This window comes from Electrophorus electricus, chromosome 8 (genome assembly GCF_041902795.1).
Source record: "Electrophorus electricus isolate QZ-2024a chromosome 8, ASM4190279v1, whole genome shotgun sequence".
NCBI lineage: Eukaryota > Metazoa > Chordata > Actinopteri > Gymnotiformes > Gymnotidae > Electrophorus > Electrophorus electricus.
The window spans coordinates 11,821,133-11,838,318 of NC_137504.1; the positions used below are offsets into that span (position 1 = coordinate 11,821,133).

At 45.4% G+C, this 17,186-nt stretch overlaps 1 protein-coding gene across 9 annotated transcripts in view; it reads right to left on the reverse strand.

Annotated features, from left to right (window-relative positions):
* The window catches only part of dbn1 (drebrin 1), a 49,402-nt gene that overhangs the window by 2,179 nt on the left and 30,037 nt on the right, over window positions 1-17,186 (reverse strand). For 3 of the 9 annotated variants that reach the window (XR_014124887.1, XR_014124886.1, XM_081719205.1), the window contains exons 2-14: window positions 13,799-13,854; window positions 12,523-12,635; window positions 11,570-11,644; window positions 10,265-10,411; window positions 9,481-9,558; window positions 8,846-8,997; window positions 8,691-8,754; window positions 6,746-6,811; window positions 5,314-5,428; window positions 4,299-4,403; window positions 2,230-2,340; window positions 713-1,188; window positions 124-229 (exon numbers count right to left, since the gene is read on the reverse strand). Coding sequence is in view for 7 of the 9 variants with exons in the window: in XM_081719205.1 (XP_081575331.1) it covers window positions 124-229; window positions 713-1,188; window positions 2,230-2,340; window positions 4,299-4,403; window positions 5,314-5,428; window positions 6,746-6,811; window positions 8,691-8,754; window positions 8,846-8,997; window positions 9,481-9,558; window positions 10,265-10,411; window positions 11,570-11,644; window positions 12,523-12,635; window positions 13,799-13,854 (1,664 nt within the window). In the remaining 2 variants the exon portion in view is untranslated. The remainder of the gene's footprint in view (window positions 1-123; window positions 230-712; window positions 1,189-2,229; window positions 2,341-4,298; window positions 4,404-5,313; window positions 5,429-6,745; window positions 6,812-8,690; window positions 8,755-8,845; window positions 8,998-9,480; window positions 9,559-10,264; window positions 10,412-11,569; window positions 11,645-12,522; window positions 12,636-13,798; window positions 13,855-17,186) is intronic. The other 6 variants (XM_081719206.1, XM_027000097.3, XM_081719208.1 and 3 more) reach the window with 6 other exon arrangements.

A 17,186-nucleotide genomic window follows, 5' to 3' on the forward strand; every position in this document is an offset into this window, starting at 1 on the left:
TCTGAAAAGGAGGGAAAACCTGTCACAGCCAACCAAAAGGTATGTGTGTGATGGTGAAGCAAGAACATAACATTCACGTTCAGTGTTCATTTTGACTAACTGCAAGGTGTCATGGTGGCCTACCTGGAGGTTTGTTATAAAATACTGGCGTTGGGTTCACTTTTGCAGAGCACTCATCAGACTGGGCAAAATCCTCCTCCTGTGACTGGCTGAAGTAGCCTTCACTCGCCTGTTACGATAAAAGAAAACGAAACTCAGATACCCACCTGTTAAAGTCTCCACTCAAACGCATCAGAAGATTCTGTATTTAGTGTGTGTCATCTTCTTTCACAGGCCAATTAGGTACCCAATTAGCTACCTTACTGTGTTTGCTAGGCACTGGCACTGGCACAAGGACAGTATGCACGAGCACATCCACATCATTATAGTGGGTGCTTTGATTCCATCTAGTGGCAAAACAAGTGAGTTGCTTAATCCTGTATTCATGCAGGTCGGCAGGCTTAAAGAAACAGCATGTGTTGCGCTTGTATGGAAGACGACCTGACAAGAATACAAACGTAAAATCTACACGTTAGTTCTACACTACCCATCATTCCAATGCATTAAAGTTAACAGATAAAAGTTCTGAGGACAGTCAGACAATGACACTGTTTCTGTTTTTAGGTGAAACCACACTGTGTGCAGTGCTTTAACAGTGTGTCCCTGCACTGACCTGGGTCCCCTCTTTGAGCAGTGTGTCCCCGTTGGTCATCAGCAGCTGGCTGTCGTCCAGGTCCTGGCTGTCAGAGGCTGAGGCATGCTGCAGGGCCTGCTGGTAGCTCAGGGTCATCTGGTGCGACCCAGCCACATCCACATCCACCAGGCTGGATGGGTCGTCCTCCGGGCCAGGGCAGAAGGGGGCATCGAGCACCTCGTCGAAACTCAGCAAGGCCTGGGGGACATCAGCAGTCGGGCCGACGGGGAGCGCCTCAGGGGAGTCAGCCATTAGGTCCACGAGGCAGGCAGCCGGGGAGGACGGGACGACGACGGCGGCGGCGGCAGGTACCAAACCGCTGTCCCACGGGTCGAGCGGCCCGTCATCCACGCCAGCGTATGACAGATCCGTGGAGCTGGCCTGCGGCGCCACGCTCTGAACGGGCTTTGCCGGGCCGCATTCTTGCACCGGCGCTCGCTGGGGTGACTCGGGGACTGGGGGGCAGCACAAGAAAGTCACACACGTGGACTCGTTTAGAATGTTCTACAGTCTCGCGGCTAAGAGCCCTGCTCGGCACATTCCATGAATCTCTTTCTGCTGATCTGTACGTCTGTGAGACACCACCCAAAATAACAGCTACTCTCCACACCCCAATTCTGAGGGAGTGCTGGCATAATAAAAGACATCTGTAGGCATGGGTCTTTGCTGTTCTGATAACAAATAGTAAATTAGGTCCCAGCAGAGCACTTTGGCACGGGACGTCCAACGGTGCAGCCGGGGCGCACACACACAAAAGTGGAGAGCCAGTGAGCTGTGAAGACAAGTGGAGACTCTGCAAACAAATGAGTCCCAGGCCATGTCATTAGGGCCCATTTGCTGGAGAGGCCTGATCAGGATGGGAGAGGGTGGGGTCGGAGAGGCCTGATCAGGACGGGGGAGGGTGGGGTTGGAGAGGGCTGAAGCAATAACAACCTCCCAGCTGTAGAGCTTATTATGTCGAATGAAGGCTGCTTCATATGTCCTGGGGAGCCTCCATGAACTAATCAAACTGCCTCCCTCGGGAGAACCTGATGAGACTTTTACGTGAATTACTTAAATAACTTAACATATTAAGTATTTAAATATGCCTTTGTCAAAAGTGCTGTATATATCTGGAGGGTCTATATATAATAAATAAAATGTCTGCTCAACTTGGAATGGGTGTGGGCTGGATTATTTTCTGGGTTATGGCTTTTTATTGTAAAAATAAGCAATATTAAACCACTACAAGCAGCAGGCAGTGAGTATCAGGGGACAGGCAAAAATAAAGATCCTGAGAAGGGAATATAAAATTTTGTTGATACAGCTGTTTTACTATGGTTGGCCCAAATTTTAAGCACTGTAGCACTATATATGCCCTAGAACTTTTGTGGCAGTTTATAAGATAACATATCATCATTTACATTATAATCCTCTCTGTCCTAAAAAAATTATTTATTATTCCCTGTTTTGTGGTGTACCGAGCCACCAGGCAAATTCCCATTTCCTGGTCTTACCCCACTCCTGGCTGCTCTCCTCTTTGTCTTCCTGAATGGCGATCTTAGGAATGGGTGTGACCGACACGGGTGCCAAGATGCACTCGGAGCCGCCTTCGTCGACCGGGTCATCTAGGAGAGCACAGTGAGAGCAAGCCTTTAGCCAGACAGACTGGGCACGGCCAAAGATCGCCACGACGGTGACGGTTGCAAATAAAAGGTCACCACGACAAGGTAGGTGATGCAGATGGCGCACATAGCGTGCTAGTGGAGCCTTCCACTGCCTGTGCACGTGTTGGACACCGCACGACTCAAATGTGCAGGTAAGAGGAGGACACCACGAATCGCATGCAAGTGCTCCCAGACAAACACCGTCTACATTCAGAATGAGGGAAAAGGAGGAGCCCACTGATTTACTGAGATCAGAAAAACACTTACAAAATCACCGTTCCGGGCATGCATCTGCTGCTTCGGATAGCGGAGAAGTGAAGTGTTCGCAAACATTTGGCACCAAGATGAAAACTGTGACTGTATCTCAGTGTTCTACAGGACCAAGACATACACATTCAAATTGATCTGGTACATTCAGTCTCAGGAGTAAGAAGCCACTGCACATCTCAAATATGCTCCAACTCGGCTCCCATTTGGCTACTCTCATGCTTCAGGATGAAAATAGCTGAATGGCAAGGGAAAAACAGTTTCTAACAGGTATTTGATGGATCACTGAGACACTGTCATGAAACATTGTATTCTGTACTACATTTTAACTGAGGACTGAAATATTGAACTAATGATGCCAAAGATTTCCCATAGTAGCCATGCAAACAGGCGAATTGGTGACATCTGTACAGATCCAAAATTTAACAAGAATACTTAAAGTCTGCTCCACAATTAAAGAAAGAAATGACAAAAAACAGATGTGCTTTAGCACTCAAAAGACAAGCACAACCATTCACAACTAAGAGTCAATCACACAAGCGTCCAAGCCCAAACACTACTATGTAGGAGAATTTTCCGAGGAATGAGGAGCTTACATAACGGATAATACACATAAACTAACTGACCACGGCGATGGAACACTGTGTACATATGGAAACAGCAGCCTCCTGAGAAAGATTCTCACTTTTTGCTCTAAAGCCAAAAGTTCTTGTTTACCTAGGTAAGAGACCTTAGTGCTAGGTAGTGTTCTTGGTGCCCTAAATAATGAGATGCGAATGTACGCATGTGTCGGGATGCGGTGGAAACAGGGCTGCTGTTTATCGTCACAGAACATGCACCGTGGTTCAAAGGACAACAGTGGCAAGGACACACGTGCCGAACTCCCATCACAGACACTCACGGGCCAGCAGGAAGCAGCCCAGGGGGTGGGGCAAGGGTGCAGCCCGTGCCGTCGATCACAGGAAGTATGTCAGCACGAAGGGAAAGGGAGGTGGGAGCATTAGTGAGATTCAACAGGAAACTGGCCTCCCTGCTCTATGGAATCGAGGGCCAAGCCAGAAGGGCGGTGCTGTCTTTGTGTACGCTGTGCACATCACAAAGGCTTCAAAAGTAAACGCACTTTACACCTCCACAAAGTTCACACAGGACAACAGGCATAACACACGCAGACCGACTCGGACATAAATGGAGTCGCCGTGGTGAGATGAGAAGGCTGGGAACACCGAGGAGACTGTTCCTAGCTTAGCTAGTGCAGAAGTGGAGTCCCTGACACAGTGTCCCTCCAAAAGCTGTCTGCACCCTCTGACCTCCGAGCGCTTACCTCGGGAGACGCCAATGGTAACGATGACTCAAAATGCTGCTCTGGAGAGCCCACGTTTGCAGGGAGGGATGTGCCAGTGTGGGGCTCCGCTAGTACCACCTGTGCAATTTTGTGACTCCAGCGCTCACGGGCTGTGAAGCCGTCCACACAGGGAAGAAAGGTGACCCTTAAAATATGGCCTGTCAGACCTACTCCAGTGCAGTGCAACTCTAGTAAGTGTCTTAGTGAGCGAGGCAGGGTGGAAGATAGGACCTGGGGGGGCTTTGGGGAAGGGGGAGCCTACTGGCTGGTGCTCCTGTACTGGCGAGGCCACCTATGGCCCAGTACCTACCGGGCGTCCCCAGCTGCCGCCGCCCAGTGGGCGGGGTGCGAAAGGGGGGCGGGCTGGTCTCGCACGGACTGTGCATCTGCCTCAAGAATGGACTGTCCAAGCGGCCTGGGAGACAGGAGACAGGACCCCGCGGGGGATACGCGAACACACACGAAGGACAGACATGGAGAACAAAAGAGAGTCGAGGGAGGTGGGGCAGGCGTTAGAATATGCCAGGGTGAATAGGAGAGTCGCGTAGATGATGCGGACATGTCATTGACGACAGACGCAGGGAGAGAGGAAACGGCACCAGTTCGTTAGTTGTCAGTGGGTTTGAGGCAGAAAACATGTCAAGGGTCATTAGGAGATATGAAAACAGGAGAGGTGAAAAACACAAACCGAAAAAGAATGAATTCACAACCAAAGGGGCAGAATGAATAGTGAATAATGAAAGTATATGAGAGAAGGAGGAGAGACGGGAAGAAAAAAAAGCTGTTAGTGGGATGTCTTCACACCCTGCAGAAATAGTAGGATAATCGTGTTCTTCTGTGGTGATAGAGGATTCTTTCTGTTACCTCAAACAAGGTTGCCACTTTAACCACAAACCGACAGCAATTCGTTCATGTCCGTGTTTCATAAAAGTAAATGCTCCCATCACTCTGAACAACACAGAGGGATTTTGCTGTTGTTATGCGGTGGTATCCAACATTCGTAGCGGTGTCCTTACAAGGAAATGCCACATCACTGCTATTTACATAAAGGATGGCTTCTCTAGAGCTACACTGTCCCCATCTGATGCTTCCCAGAATACCTCTCTCTCTTTACTGCCTTCCGCAATGTCCGCTTGGAGCGGCCAGAGAGAGGGTTCCCCACCACGCGCAGGCAGATGGCCTCCTCACTGGTTGTTTAATTCGCAAAAAATAGACAGATTGAAGCCTGGAAGATCGGCAGGACAAACGAAAACTCTTGGTTGTGGTTTAACATGCCCTCACCTCGCCAGCTAATCACCAGCCCCCCTCTCCACACGCAGCCTTACCGGTCCTGTGGGTGGTGATGGGCGAGGCATCCACGCTGCCGGCCACCGCCTTCTCTCTCTGCTTGAAATACTCCCGCGGGTTGCTCGTCCGCTGGGCGATTATGGCGGCCGCCTCCTGTCGATACATCGGCTATGTTTACGCACTGCGGTTTTCACCAACCTGATTGAACTCCTTGCAGTTAGATTAAAAGTGAACTCTGTATATATACACACTTTACTCAGCAACCTAATGAAAATCTGACTAACTGCACATTACCAGTATTCAGATCCAGAATTACAAGCATGCCTACAGTACCACTTAGTGTACACATTCCCATGACAACAAGCAGTGCAAGAGTCCAGGAAGTGTGAGATGAGCGTCACGTTAGCAAGTTCTCAGTTGGCACATTTGTGTTTTAAATTGCTTTAAAAATATGACGGACTCGGAAACCTACTTCACATGTACTTATTGAATAAGGGGCAAGAGGGTGACGTCATGTACAGCAACTTTCTTCTATAATTTTTTAAAACAGGGAAGTGGGTGGATTAGAGCTGCTTATGGCACTTTATAAATATAAAACTTTCAGCTTTATATTACACTGATGTGAACAACTACCATCTGTTTCTAATTTGCTCTAAAATTCATGTAAGCCCACTCGTTTGTTTATTCATGTACTTGTTGGAACAGTTTGTTATTGCAGGTTTTGCAGCCATCCACCCTGCTAACTATTTACGGCTTTTAACATTTGAAACAAACCTAGTCTCCTCTGCAGACCAGTTCCTGGCTCCCACCATGCTGAATGTTGTAAAGCTGAGGTCTAAACTATGATGCCAATGCACATGCGCAGAACATGCGCAACATTTCCCATTAGGAATGTAATCAGGAATGTAATCATGATTTGAAGGACTACCCACCTAGTTCAATCAGAATAGTCTATTCTTACTGAAGTGTATACATTGACATGTTCTATTGTGATTTAGCTATGAGCCAGATTAGTACTGGATTATATGCTGCATATAAACGTGCCCACTCTTGATGTAAAAAGCAGGGCTGCATTGTTCTCATGCTGGTTCCTTCTGCACTTTGCACAAGGATATTTGTTTCTACCAATACACACAGTCGAGCCCAAAACTATGCTGTGGCTCCTTGTGATGAAAAGTCATGGTATGTGCAATGGCTTTATTTTTGCCCTAGATTGTCTTGTGATGTAAAAGCAACCCAGTTACTGTGAAAGACTGCTACTTTCACACAAGGCTGCGCTCCTGAAGCAGTAAGAGGAATCCCACTGACCCATATGCGAAGCCCAGAAGAATTTTGGCCTCCACAACACCAATTTGACCTACATCTGAGCCAGATTTCTCACTGCTTGTATTCAACAGGAGGCCACCCAGAAACTTGTTGCAAAGATACAGTTTCAGTGGTTGTGACAACGCCAGCGGCTGTGGAACTTACAAATCGACCCACCTCGACCTCCGATTCCTTTTTCTCTTGAGAAGGGTCGTCACAACTGGGTTCTGTCTGAAGGGGAAATAAAACACACAATCAGGTTCCTGCAGAGGGCAGCAAAGTGTAGCTTTCCCCCCTCACTGCACGTTTGACAATTTGTTCATGAGTCATAGATAACATACAAACCAACAGTAAATACTGCTGAGGAGTTCTAAAAAGTATCTTGGAGGACTAGCTACACCACTGAAATGTTTAGTTATTTGTAGTTAATCAGACAAGCCTGCTTTAACTGCTTTAAATTGCACTTATTGTTTATGATATCCTTATGTATTTTGTACTTCTAGCATTCATCCCTGTATTCTACAGTTTTCTAGTTCATTGCTGTTTGATTCTTACCTACTGTACTGTACTAGGATATATTCTATGAGTAAATGACAAAGCACTTTGTAAGTCGCTCTGCTAAATGCCGTAAAATGTAAATGTAACCGGATCATCAATCACTGCACAGAATTTCTGTTAACAGAACCACATCTGAAACACTTGGGTAAATAGCTAGCTAGAAATCTGTAAAGGAAGTATACATTTGAATGGTCTTCCTTGTCTTACTTCTAAGAAAAATGCCTCAGTTCATAGAGCTTTGCTATTTGCCAAAACTAACAAATATTAAACTAACTGCCTTAGAGCACCAAACCCAATGGCCCAAGCAGAATGGAATTGTATCTAGCTACAAACGCCACAACACCCACATTACAAGTCAGAAATTTAGAATCGTCAAGCCAGTAATGCTCTTGGATGTGATCCACTTGTATAATATACTTAGCTAACCCTATATGATTAGCTAGCTAAACAGGCAGGGTGTTTATTACAATTTAACTGATAACCACTACCTTACCACTGTCTTAACGATAGCTAGGACAAAGGTATAACTAACTTAACTAGCTACGTAGAGGTCATTTCATCATTTAAGGACATTCTCTGACGCTTTGACATTGTAATAAATAAAACATACACAGTTTGCAAATATACAAAAATATCTACCAACAGCCCATTGTACATATTTAGGTTTTGGGGTATTAAACATACTTTGTTTGAACATACAGAACTGGAATGATCAAGTTCTGATACGATCACCTTGTTTGACGTAATTACATTTCACACGTGGCGGAAAGCATAACGTGTCAACCGAGTTGTGCTTAAATCAAGCACAAAATACAATATTTGTGAACTCCGAATGTGCGTGAAAATGTTACTCAAAACTTATACGAATACAAAACCGCCATACTATGAAGTTCACCACTTGGCCAGCTCTGGCTGATGCTAATCGTTAACTCTGGTAATGTCAAGTCTGTTACCAGTAGTGCTCTTTTATAACAGGGTTGATGCCATTTTATACATGAATTGCATTGGAATGCCAATAAAAATAGTCTGAAAGGTACTTCTTTTAAAAGAATTTATCACGTTTTTTGAAAGTTTAAATGTTTATCAAATATTTACCAAAATTTAGGGAAACATATTTTGCTATATATCTCAAATGCTTTATACTAGACATTATAGATTTCATATGTTATACTAGAAAATTAAGAATATTAAAATAATAATAAAATTTTTTTTTTCATATTTTTCTCTAAAATTAAGTGGGCCCAGATGCATGCTGTTTTAGGTAAAGACGATCACTATGACAAAAAAAAAAAAAGCCAAGTAAAAATGTCCTCAAATGACCCCTAGCTAGCTACTGCACAGCTGCACTGAGACCTCCCAAGCATGTGTGTTTCAACAGGACTCATTCAGTCAGTGAGCAAAAGTACCTGAAGTCAAGGGCAACCCGCTAGGCGGTCTTAGAAAATATTATAGCGCAAATGTAAATATCACAGAATATCCCTACAGAAAATTTCAATCCCACATAGTAAATGAAGTAATAATAATAATAATAATAATAATAAGTCACACGTACTCTTAGAATCACAGGCTGAGGCCTTGAGTTCTCTTTGGCCTGCTCTTCTTCTTGCATTTTCTTCCTGTTAAGCCCACACAAACACAGCAAAAGATGGTCACAATGAAAGCCAGTGCATAGGGATGGCCCAAGATGCCCACTGTCTTGGCTCTTGCCTGTGCTCCTCAATCTGCCTCTCCCTCTCCTGGTATCTCTTCTCCCGCTCCTCCTGCTCCTTCCTCTCCAGCTCCATGCGCTCCTCCTCAAAGCGCTGCCGCTCTTCTGCCGCCTTCTTCCTCTCCTCCTCCTTCCTCATCTCTTCTTCCCGCTGTTCCGGAAGGGATGAGGACCCGCCCACAATTATAGCCACATTGCTACCTACATGCATTGTTGATATCTGTGCCATTTTTACTGGTCTTTCCACCATTAAGTAGTCAAAGAAATGGAAGCATACATCCCACAGTACCATACTAACCACAAATCATGTGTCACTCACCTTGGGGAAACATTCTTTTCCCTAAATATCTTAAAATGAGTGGAAATCAGGAATATAGGCCACCAGCTTGTTTTTAGTAGCATTTGAGGACCAAGTCACATCTGCTGCCTCTTTTAATGACGGCTGCTTATGAGGCCAGAAGCAGAGTGCTTGAGAAAGTTCTTAAAATGAGTATACAGGCACACCAACACGTGATGAGCCGCTTTCTGGAGCAAGCCCTTCCTCCTCCGTGCTACAGCCAGAACTGAGAAATTGATGACCACTGGCCACCAGTAGCACTCCCTCGCCAGAGCCACTGCAGACCTTGACGCCTACCTTGGCTTGTTCCCAGAATTCCTCGCGATTGATTTTCTTCATCTCGATCTCGGCATTTGTCTTCTGGTAGGTGGTGCCCTGCGGGGGAGGGGACAAGAGCAACAGCTAAATGGGCAGATGGGCCATTCCAAGGGCGACACCGCGGGGGACACACAGCAAGAAGTGAAGTAAACAGCTGGCCAGGAATTACGTAATATGCTCAAATTAATCCAGGACACAATCTTGAGTTCCACATTACTGAGTCAATACTAAGTTGCACGTTGCTACTGCATACATTAAGATGCAACTGAATGACCTGGACTTCTCTGGACTGCTAAGGTTGGGCTGCTTTATCTCAAATGGTCCATAGTGAGATCCATGCTTGTTTGTTCAATATGTGAAGGACGAGGCTGCTATAGTGATGGAGGTCAAGTTGATATGTGAGGCAAACAAGCGGAAGGAGTCGAACTTCTTTAGAAGTGTATGAGTCACTCTCCCATCCCGTGTTTGGCCGACCACAGAGGGGAGCATTGTTTCAGTTCCCTCTGTGCTAACAATATGGCTCGAAACGGCGGCCAGCTCGGCCACTTCCCTCTAAAAGGAGAAACAAGGCTGAGTCCGTGTGTCTCACTTCAGGCTCACAGAGATCCTTTGACAAGACGACTTGATTTGCCCTCTGCCCAGTGTTGGCTGTGAGCATTTACACACACACTCTCGTGCGCGCGCGCGCGCACACACACACACACACACACACACACACACACACACACACACACACACACACACACACTCCACAGTTACGTACAACGTGCTCTGTGTTCTCTTCGTCCTTCATTCTCAGGCGGCTGAGGACTGGGCTAGCAGCTGGGCCTGTCCCATTGGTCAGTCTCTGCCCGATGGCAGATGGATCTATGTCGTCCACGCTGCTGGCATTGATGATGACGTCAACGCCCTGAAAAGAAAGAGGGAGAGAAAAAAAAAATAACAACAAAAAATGCATCAATGCCAGTGCCGCCAAAGCACGTAACCCCGGGCAACCCTCCACTGAAAAGGGAGGACTCCAAGTGTGTATTGCACAGTGGGATTGGGCTAATGATAAAGCACCAAGCTGCAGAAGGGGCTTCAAAATATCAGTCAAAGGATAAAAGGAAACCAGGTGAATTCAGGAACCTTTTTGCTAACTGGTATTCATGAATGTGAATGAGTGTGCATGTCGAATCTATGGGAAACAGACAAGAACACATTTGCGCAAAAAAGCTGTAGCCCACATTAAGGAGTGACTGGACGCTCTTGACTTCAGTGATGCTTGATTTGACGTATAATCACGGTTAAGCATTAAAAAGTTTGTTACAAAAGGAGGGCTGGAGACTTACCCTGGTGTCCACCCCCCCCCCCCACCTCTTGCAGCCTGTCCCTGAACCCGTTCTTTGTTCCCCCTACTCTTTCCTTCATTATCTCTCTCTTTCTTCCCACTCGCTCACTCGCACCCAGCACAACTCAAGAGATGGGGCAAATGGAAGGCGGCGCGGTCCAATCTCCAGCTCTCTGTAACCTCCCCTTTCAGTCCACAGTGGCGCTAGCCAACTGTCGGTCCACTATGCCCGCCATCACCCGTTAAGCTCCGTAGAATCCCTTCCTCATGCACGCAATCACCTGAGCAATTTACTCAGCTGCAGAGTGTAATCAAAGCATGGGGATAATGGAATCACACTCCCTAAATGAACAAAGAGGAAGATGCTACACAGACACACACAGAGCAACATTGTAACATAACCGATCCTAACTCTCATGCCACAAACATGTCAAGGAAAATGCCAGCGGTATCAATAGATTCACAAAAGGTAGAAGACTACTATAAATAAATGATTATTTTAAACATTTACATTTACAACATTTAGCAGACGCTCTTATCCAGAGCGAACCAACCACTGGTATAGAGTATGTCCCAAAATATGTTGATGTAAGAGATTCTAAAAAGTTGAAAAGGCCTTGTCTAATATCCAATTTGGAAGTACTTAATAATAAATTATTAAATATCATGTGGGGTGGGGAGATGTACCTAGTCTATGACCTGTTTTAGAGATGAAGGCTTTACTTTGGCAAGACCCACCTGGAAAAACTCGGCAATGGTGGCTACGTGGCTGGCACAGGCGCACTTCCTTGCATCAGGCACGTCCTCCCCTACCTGAAGACACAGAGCGTCAGAGCCCAAACCCTGCCCATCATCCCCGTCACGCCATCACGTACAGGTACATGACCAGAGCACAACAACCCAAAAACTGGAACTTCTTAATAAAAGCACTGTACCTTCAACGCATGTTCAACAAGCTCGGCGACAAATAACCTGCTTCTTTGTTTTTGCTCATCACTGAGGTTTGGAAAAGGCATTCAAATAAATCAAAGATACCAATTCATGTGAAATGCATCAAGGCTCATCTCCATCACTAATAATACATGTACTGGCAATGCTGACTGGTGTGATCAGCACTCAAAGTAACTAAAGCACATCTGATTCTAGCACAGTGCACAAAAAGCCCTCCAAAAAGTCTGCAATAATTGTGGGGAAATGCAATATATAGCTAAGACCAGACAAAAACCCAGAGGTGTTTCAAAATACACTTGCAGATTGGGATATTGAATAATAAAATATTTTTTACAGTACATACCTGTTTTACAAAGTGGACCAAATACTGATGAACATCTCTAAACAAGGTTTGGTCATTACTCCTATTCAGGGCTTGTTCAACCAGGATATAATCAGACTAGTGTTAGGGGTTAGGCTTAAATGTTGGCTTGGGATTGTTAAAATGGTTGATGATTTATTGTAAAACAAGATTTTAGTTTTTCGCATTGTAAAGCTTTCATAATGGCTATGTTACACCGGCTCAGCAGCAAAATTCAACAGCAAATCCAAAAACAGACCCACCATTTCTCTGTAAATTTAAAATGTAAAGAAACATAAAATGCATTCCTCTGTTTGACACAGGAACGTCTCCAGTGCTTTTAGGGCTGGAGTGCATTAGAGCTCACGGTATACAGATGGCCACTGGCTGCCTGACTCACCCAGTTGATGAGGATGTAGCGAGGGAGGGCGGCCGCGGGCTCCTTCAGACTGCAGAAGCCATACATGATGCTGCTGTTGTCAAAGGTGACGGTGATTTCCGCCAGACCACCATCTGTCCAAATCAAGAGCGGCGGTGTAGGGGGGAGGACCATTCATGAAAAGGGAACCCTTAATTCCACCCTTTGCCACATGGAATGTATTTGCAAGTAGAACGTGTGACAATGGTAGCCTACGTATTCCGCCAGTTGGAGCTCTACCTACAGTCGAGCACCAGATTTCCCAGTGGTACTAGGAATGGGGCTGCCTAATGGGGAACGCGAATCGGTTCCATTCCCAACCCGCAGGCAGATGCTTCTGCATTACTTTGTTTCCGAAAATAGATCAAGCCTATTCCCAGGATAAAGAGAAATTCCTTGGAGAATCCCACTGACACTGTATCTCAGTCCAAGACTTAGTCTTAACGTACGTCAGTAGAACTTTCCTCCTAAACAGCTCACACCATGTGATGCTGAAGGACCCACTGAGCTGGGTCAGTAACATGCTTCTCATCACATACTGGAAGCTTAAAGGCCACAGCCCTACAGTCAGACACAGGCCTATGGTGGACGATGGCGGGGAGATGACATGTAACGGACATTCGTCTAGCACAAGAGGTCCTTCCTTTAGCTCAGACAAAAGAGGCTATTACAACAGGAAGCAGCCCAGCTGCTTTTGTTCCCTCATTAATAATGAGATCAGAACTATATATGAAGCAGGTAGCACAGCACAATTATGCTCCACTGAAACAAATGAGTATTTGTCTTTGGCCATGCACACATGAAACGGCAAACAGATCAAAGCTCTCACTGCATGACGTTACTGCTGACCACAGCATGCCCCGTTCTGGAAGGCGGCCTCAGAGCACGCTGGCTTGTTCAGCTCCGGGTACTAATCTGTTGGGGCCGTTATCGCCAAATCGCAGGGTTTACTTTTCATGCACCAAGAGAAGATAGACAGGCCCCGCACAGTTCAATGCAGTAAACCATCATGCAGATAATGAGGCAGCATTTACAGGCATTTTACAAGATGGCAGCTGGATCGAATGCACTTCAAAGGGTAAACTAATTCCTTAATTCGTTGACAGGCAGACAGTAGCCAAACAGCCTCGTAACACCAGTGATCATTATGACAATCGTGGCGTGGCAAATGAGGGTTATCAATCACCATGACAGAGATATTTCAATCTGAGCAGTGGCAGATCAACAGTAGAGCAGATTACTGCTGGATATGACCTACCTCCTGTTGATGCCAGGGTCAGATCATTGCTGTCGTCTTCATATGTGTACAAGGCCCTGCAGAGTACAAAGAGAGAACGAAAAAGCTGTTAGTTATTTTTTCTAAAGTCAAATTATTGAATTAAACACATGTGAGGGCAGAGCAGTGGTACAGTAAATAGCCCAATGCAATACCAAGAATGCAAGAAGAAAACACAAACCCCAATTGCTAAAAACACAATGCAGCACAGTTTAATGCAATAAATCAACTTGCACAGTGTCTGATTTAAGCTTTTTTCAGGTTGTTTCCAAAAGCAAAAAAGTTACCCAGCATTCTGTTATAAGGCCCAGAAGTTAGAAGAGATGGAAGAAAGAATACATTAACCACTCAGGACAAAAGCTCTACACCGGTGGTGAGAAACGTCATTATCGTCTGCCATCAGAGAGAGCGCGTGGGCCGCAAGATGTATGTGGTGGGCACTTGTTAGCGTTCTAAAACTGGTGTTTGATGAAACGCGTGGACACTCAGTGTGACACGCTGATTGCAATCTCTTGCATTCAACAGAGCGCAATGGCTGCAGGCAGATACAGCCCAATGATGCTGACATGCCTTGGCTTTGGTGTTTCGGTCCTGTGTGGAGGTAAACACGAACATATTCTAGTGTGAAGCCAATCTCATTCTCCCAGCAGAGTGACAAATGAGTGGGAGTGTGGTGCTACACTACTGTGCACAACAAATGCAGGAACAGAAGGTCCTGTGCCATAAGCTATGCTATGAAGCAGTGTAAAATGCTAATGGCTCCTCCCACCTCCCAGATCTACTGATATTCAGGGCTTTGAACACATTTACTTAATGCTGCAATGCTGCACATTGGATGTACGATGCATGATGCAAAATTATGTAAAGCAATTTCTGAATTAGAAAGATCCCTCCTCTGTTCCCATGTGTCCAAGACGCTGCAGGGAGAAAACTGGCAGTGGGAGATATGGTTGCCGACAGGCTGCAGACAAGCTCCAGCGAGGAGGGGCAGTGGACCGACACCAAACAGTGTCTTGGTTTTCGAAAGCCTTGAAAAATGACATCACAGGAACATCAGGCAGATCACACCCCAGCAGGGCAAGCCCACGTACCTTACTAAGCCCCATTGTGACACGAAGAAGCTTCAGGGGAGCACTGGGAAGGTATGTAGGTGTGTACCTGGCCAAAGCCAAGGGGAAAAAAAAAAAAAAGATTTGACAAACGAAAGGGACAAACACCTGGGTGATGCAGCCACACCCAGCGAAGCAAACACCCGGACAGATGGTGGCCTGAGAGAAAACGGGGGCTTGGGGGAGGGCAGCTGCAGTAGGAGGTCAATGAGATTTAGCTGGACACGCACAGCAGGTGGACATGAGGCCTAATCCTCTTCATTTTCACTGAAATGATATGTTCAGGCAGAACAGATGTTATGACTTCTGATCTAGATCGTGATCACATATGCCTATACACCCATAAGCAATTTTAAACCAGCTATTTTCATGCCCTACCATATTAATTAACAAGGTCTTATTCTTACCATACTAATTAACAATGTGTAATTTGCCAGTGCAACAAAATGTTGGAAAACACTTAAAGGATAAAAGAATGCTAAAAATAAAGTGCTAAAATAACCTCCACAGCCCTAAAATGGTCATGGGACAGGGCTCTGAATTCCTGCCCTGCCTCTGAACACTGTCCCCTTTGGCACTCCCAAATCAACCTGCAGCTCTTCCTTCACTTATTCCCAGCTAACTGCTCTCAATGCTGGTTAATGATCAGCAGGCATGGCCCTGGGAGAGCCTCGCTCACCCACCAAATATGAGCACTCTCATCAGGCCCTCGCCCTGAGTCAGCCATTAGCTCATTCCCAGCCTGTCTCTGCGGTCACACTGGCCGGCGCCCAGCAGGACGAAGAGCTGAAAGAGCCGCGAGCAATGCGGGACGCATGGGAGAACATTGGAGAAAGAGTGAGACAAAGAGGAATAGAAGCAAATGTGCAAAAAAACTTTTTCTAATGTTTTCCAAGTATTCTAAACTATTTTCACTAAAAGGAAAAAAAAATAGGATGAGATGAAATGAGTGCATGGATGAAATGCCGCATCTTCCCTGCCATGTCCAGCACCTTCCTTTGGAGCTAATTACATCACAGATACAGAGGTGCAGTTAGCAGGAGACACGGAGAGATACACAACAAACTGGCAGCTCAGAAATGAGTTCCATTCGGTGCACCCCAGCCATGTCGTCTACGATTACCTCGCTGTCTGCCTAAGCATCAGCCACTAATCCGATTGTCTCTCAGAGGTTCGCTGTGGCCAATCTTTCCCATATCCGTGACGGAGTGTCCACCCCCCCCCCCCCCCCCCCGGAAGCCAAATCTATCAAAACATTTCCGAACTATCGCCTACAGTCTCGGAAACTAAAACCATATGCGAAGCAGGAATGCATCTTGGATTGATGAGAAACCATTAATGCCTGGGTTGGTACTAATGCCTTTTAATCAGAGAAAGCAGAATTATCATTTGCATAAAAAGGTTGAAATACTACACACATGTACAGCATAAAGATCAGAAAAGACAGAAATCAGAGAGGGTTTAGGATGAATCACTTGGTAACCAGTTTCTGTGGTTTTGGTAATTCAGTATGCCCAGTCAACTCAGCATTAGAGTAAAAGTGTACGAGAAGGAGAAAAAGAGTTGATGTTGAAAGCCCTTCAAGGTCATCCAGATGAATGCCCACCCTGTTACAGGAATAATATAATGGAATATCATCCTATGTGCAATTTCACATATCAAAACATCAAAAAATGGCAAAATGTATTATACTAGTGAAGCCCATTGGAAACAAGTCTATTTTTTAAATATCAATATTATAGTCATAAAATATCTAAAATACATCTGTAGCAGAATATCAAATGTAACATTTATTGACTTTTTTTTAATCGAGTTTATTAGTTTTTATATTACAAATGAGGTTTTATTGATCCTAAAACAGCTATTGCCTTGCAAGCAAACATGGCTACTCTCTACCAAATCCACAACTACACCCCCCCCCCCCACACACACACACATCCTCATACGGTAATTTACTTTACTATGGAAACAAGTGCTTCTATGCAAACAAGTCAGCAGAATATCTCCAAAGAATCTAGCTAATCATATCTCTGACGTTCAGACTCAATCAGACTCAATTAACAGAGGCAAATACACTTATAACAGGAAAAGGATCTCTCTCAACCTGTAGGCATTAACTTGATTTATATGTGGTGCAGGTAGATAGTCTGAATGAAAATCAACACTCATAGTCCCATTTGGGAAGAGCATAGACAAAATAACTACCAAGCCCCTGGATGCGTTCGATATCTACCAACAGAGTGCAAACCAATCCTCCACTT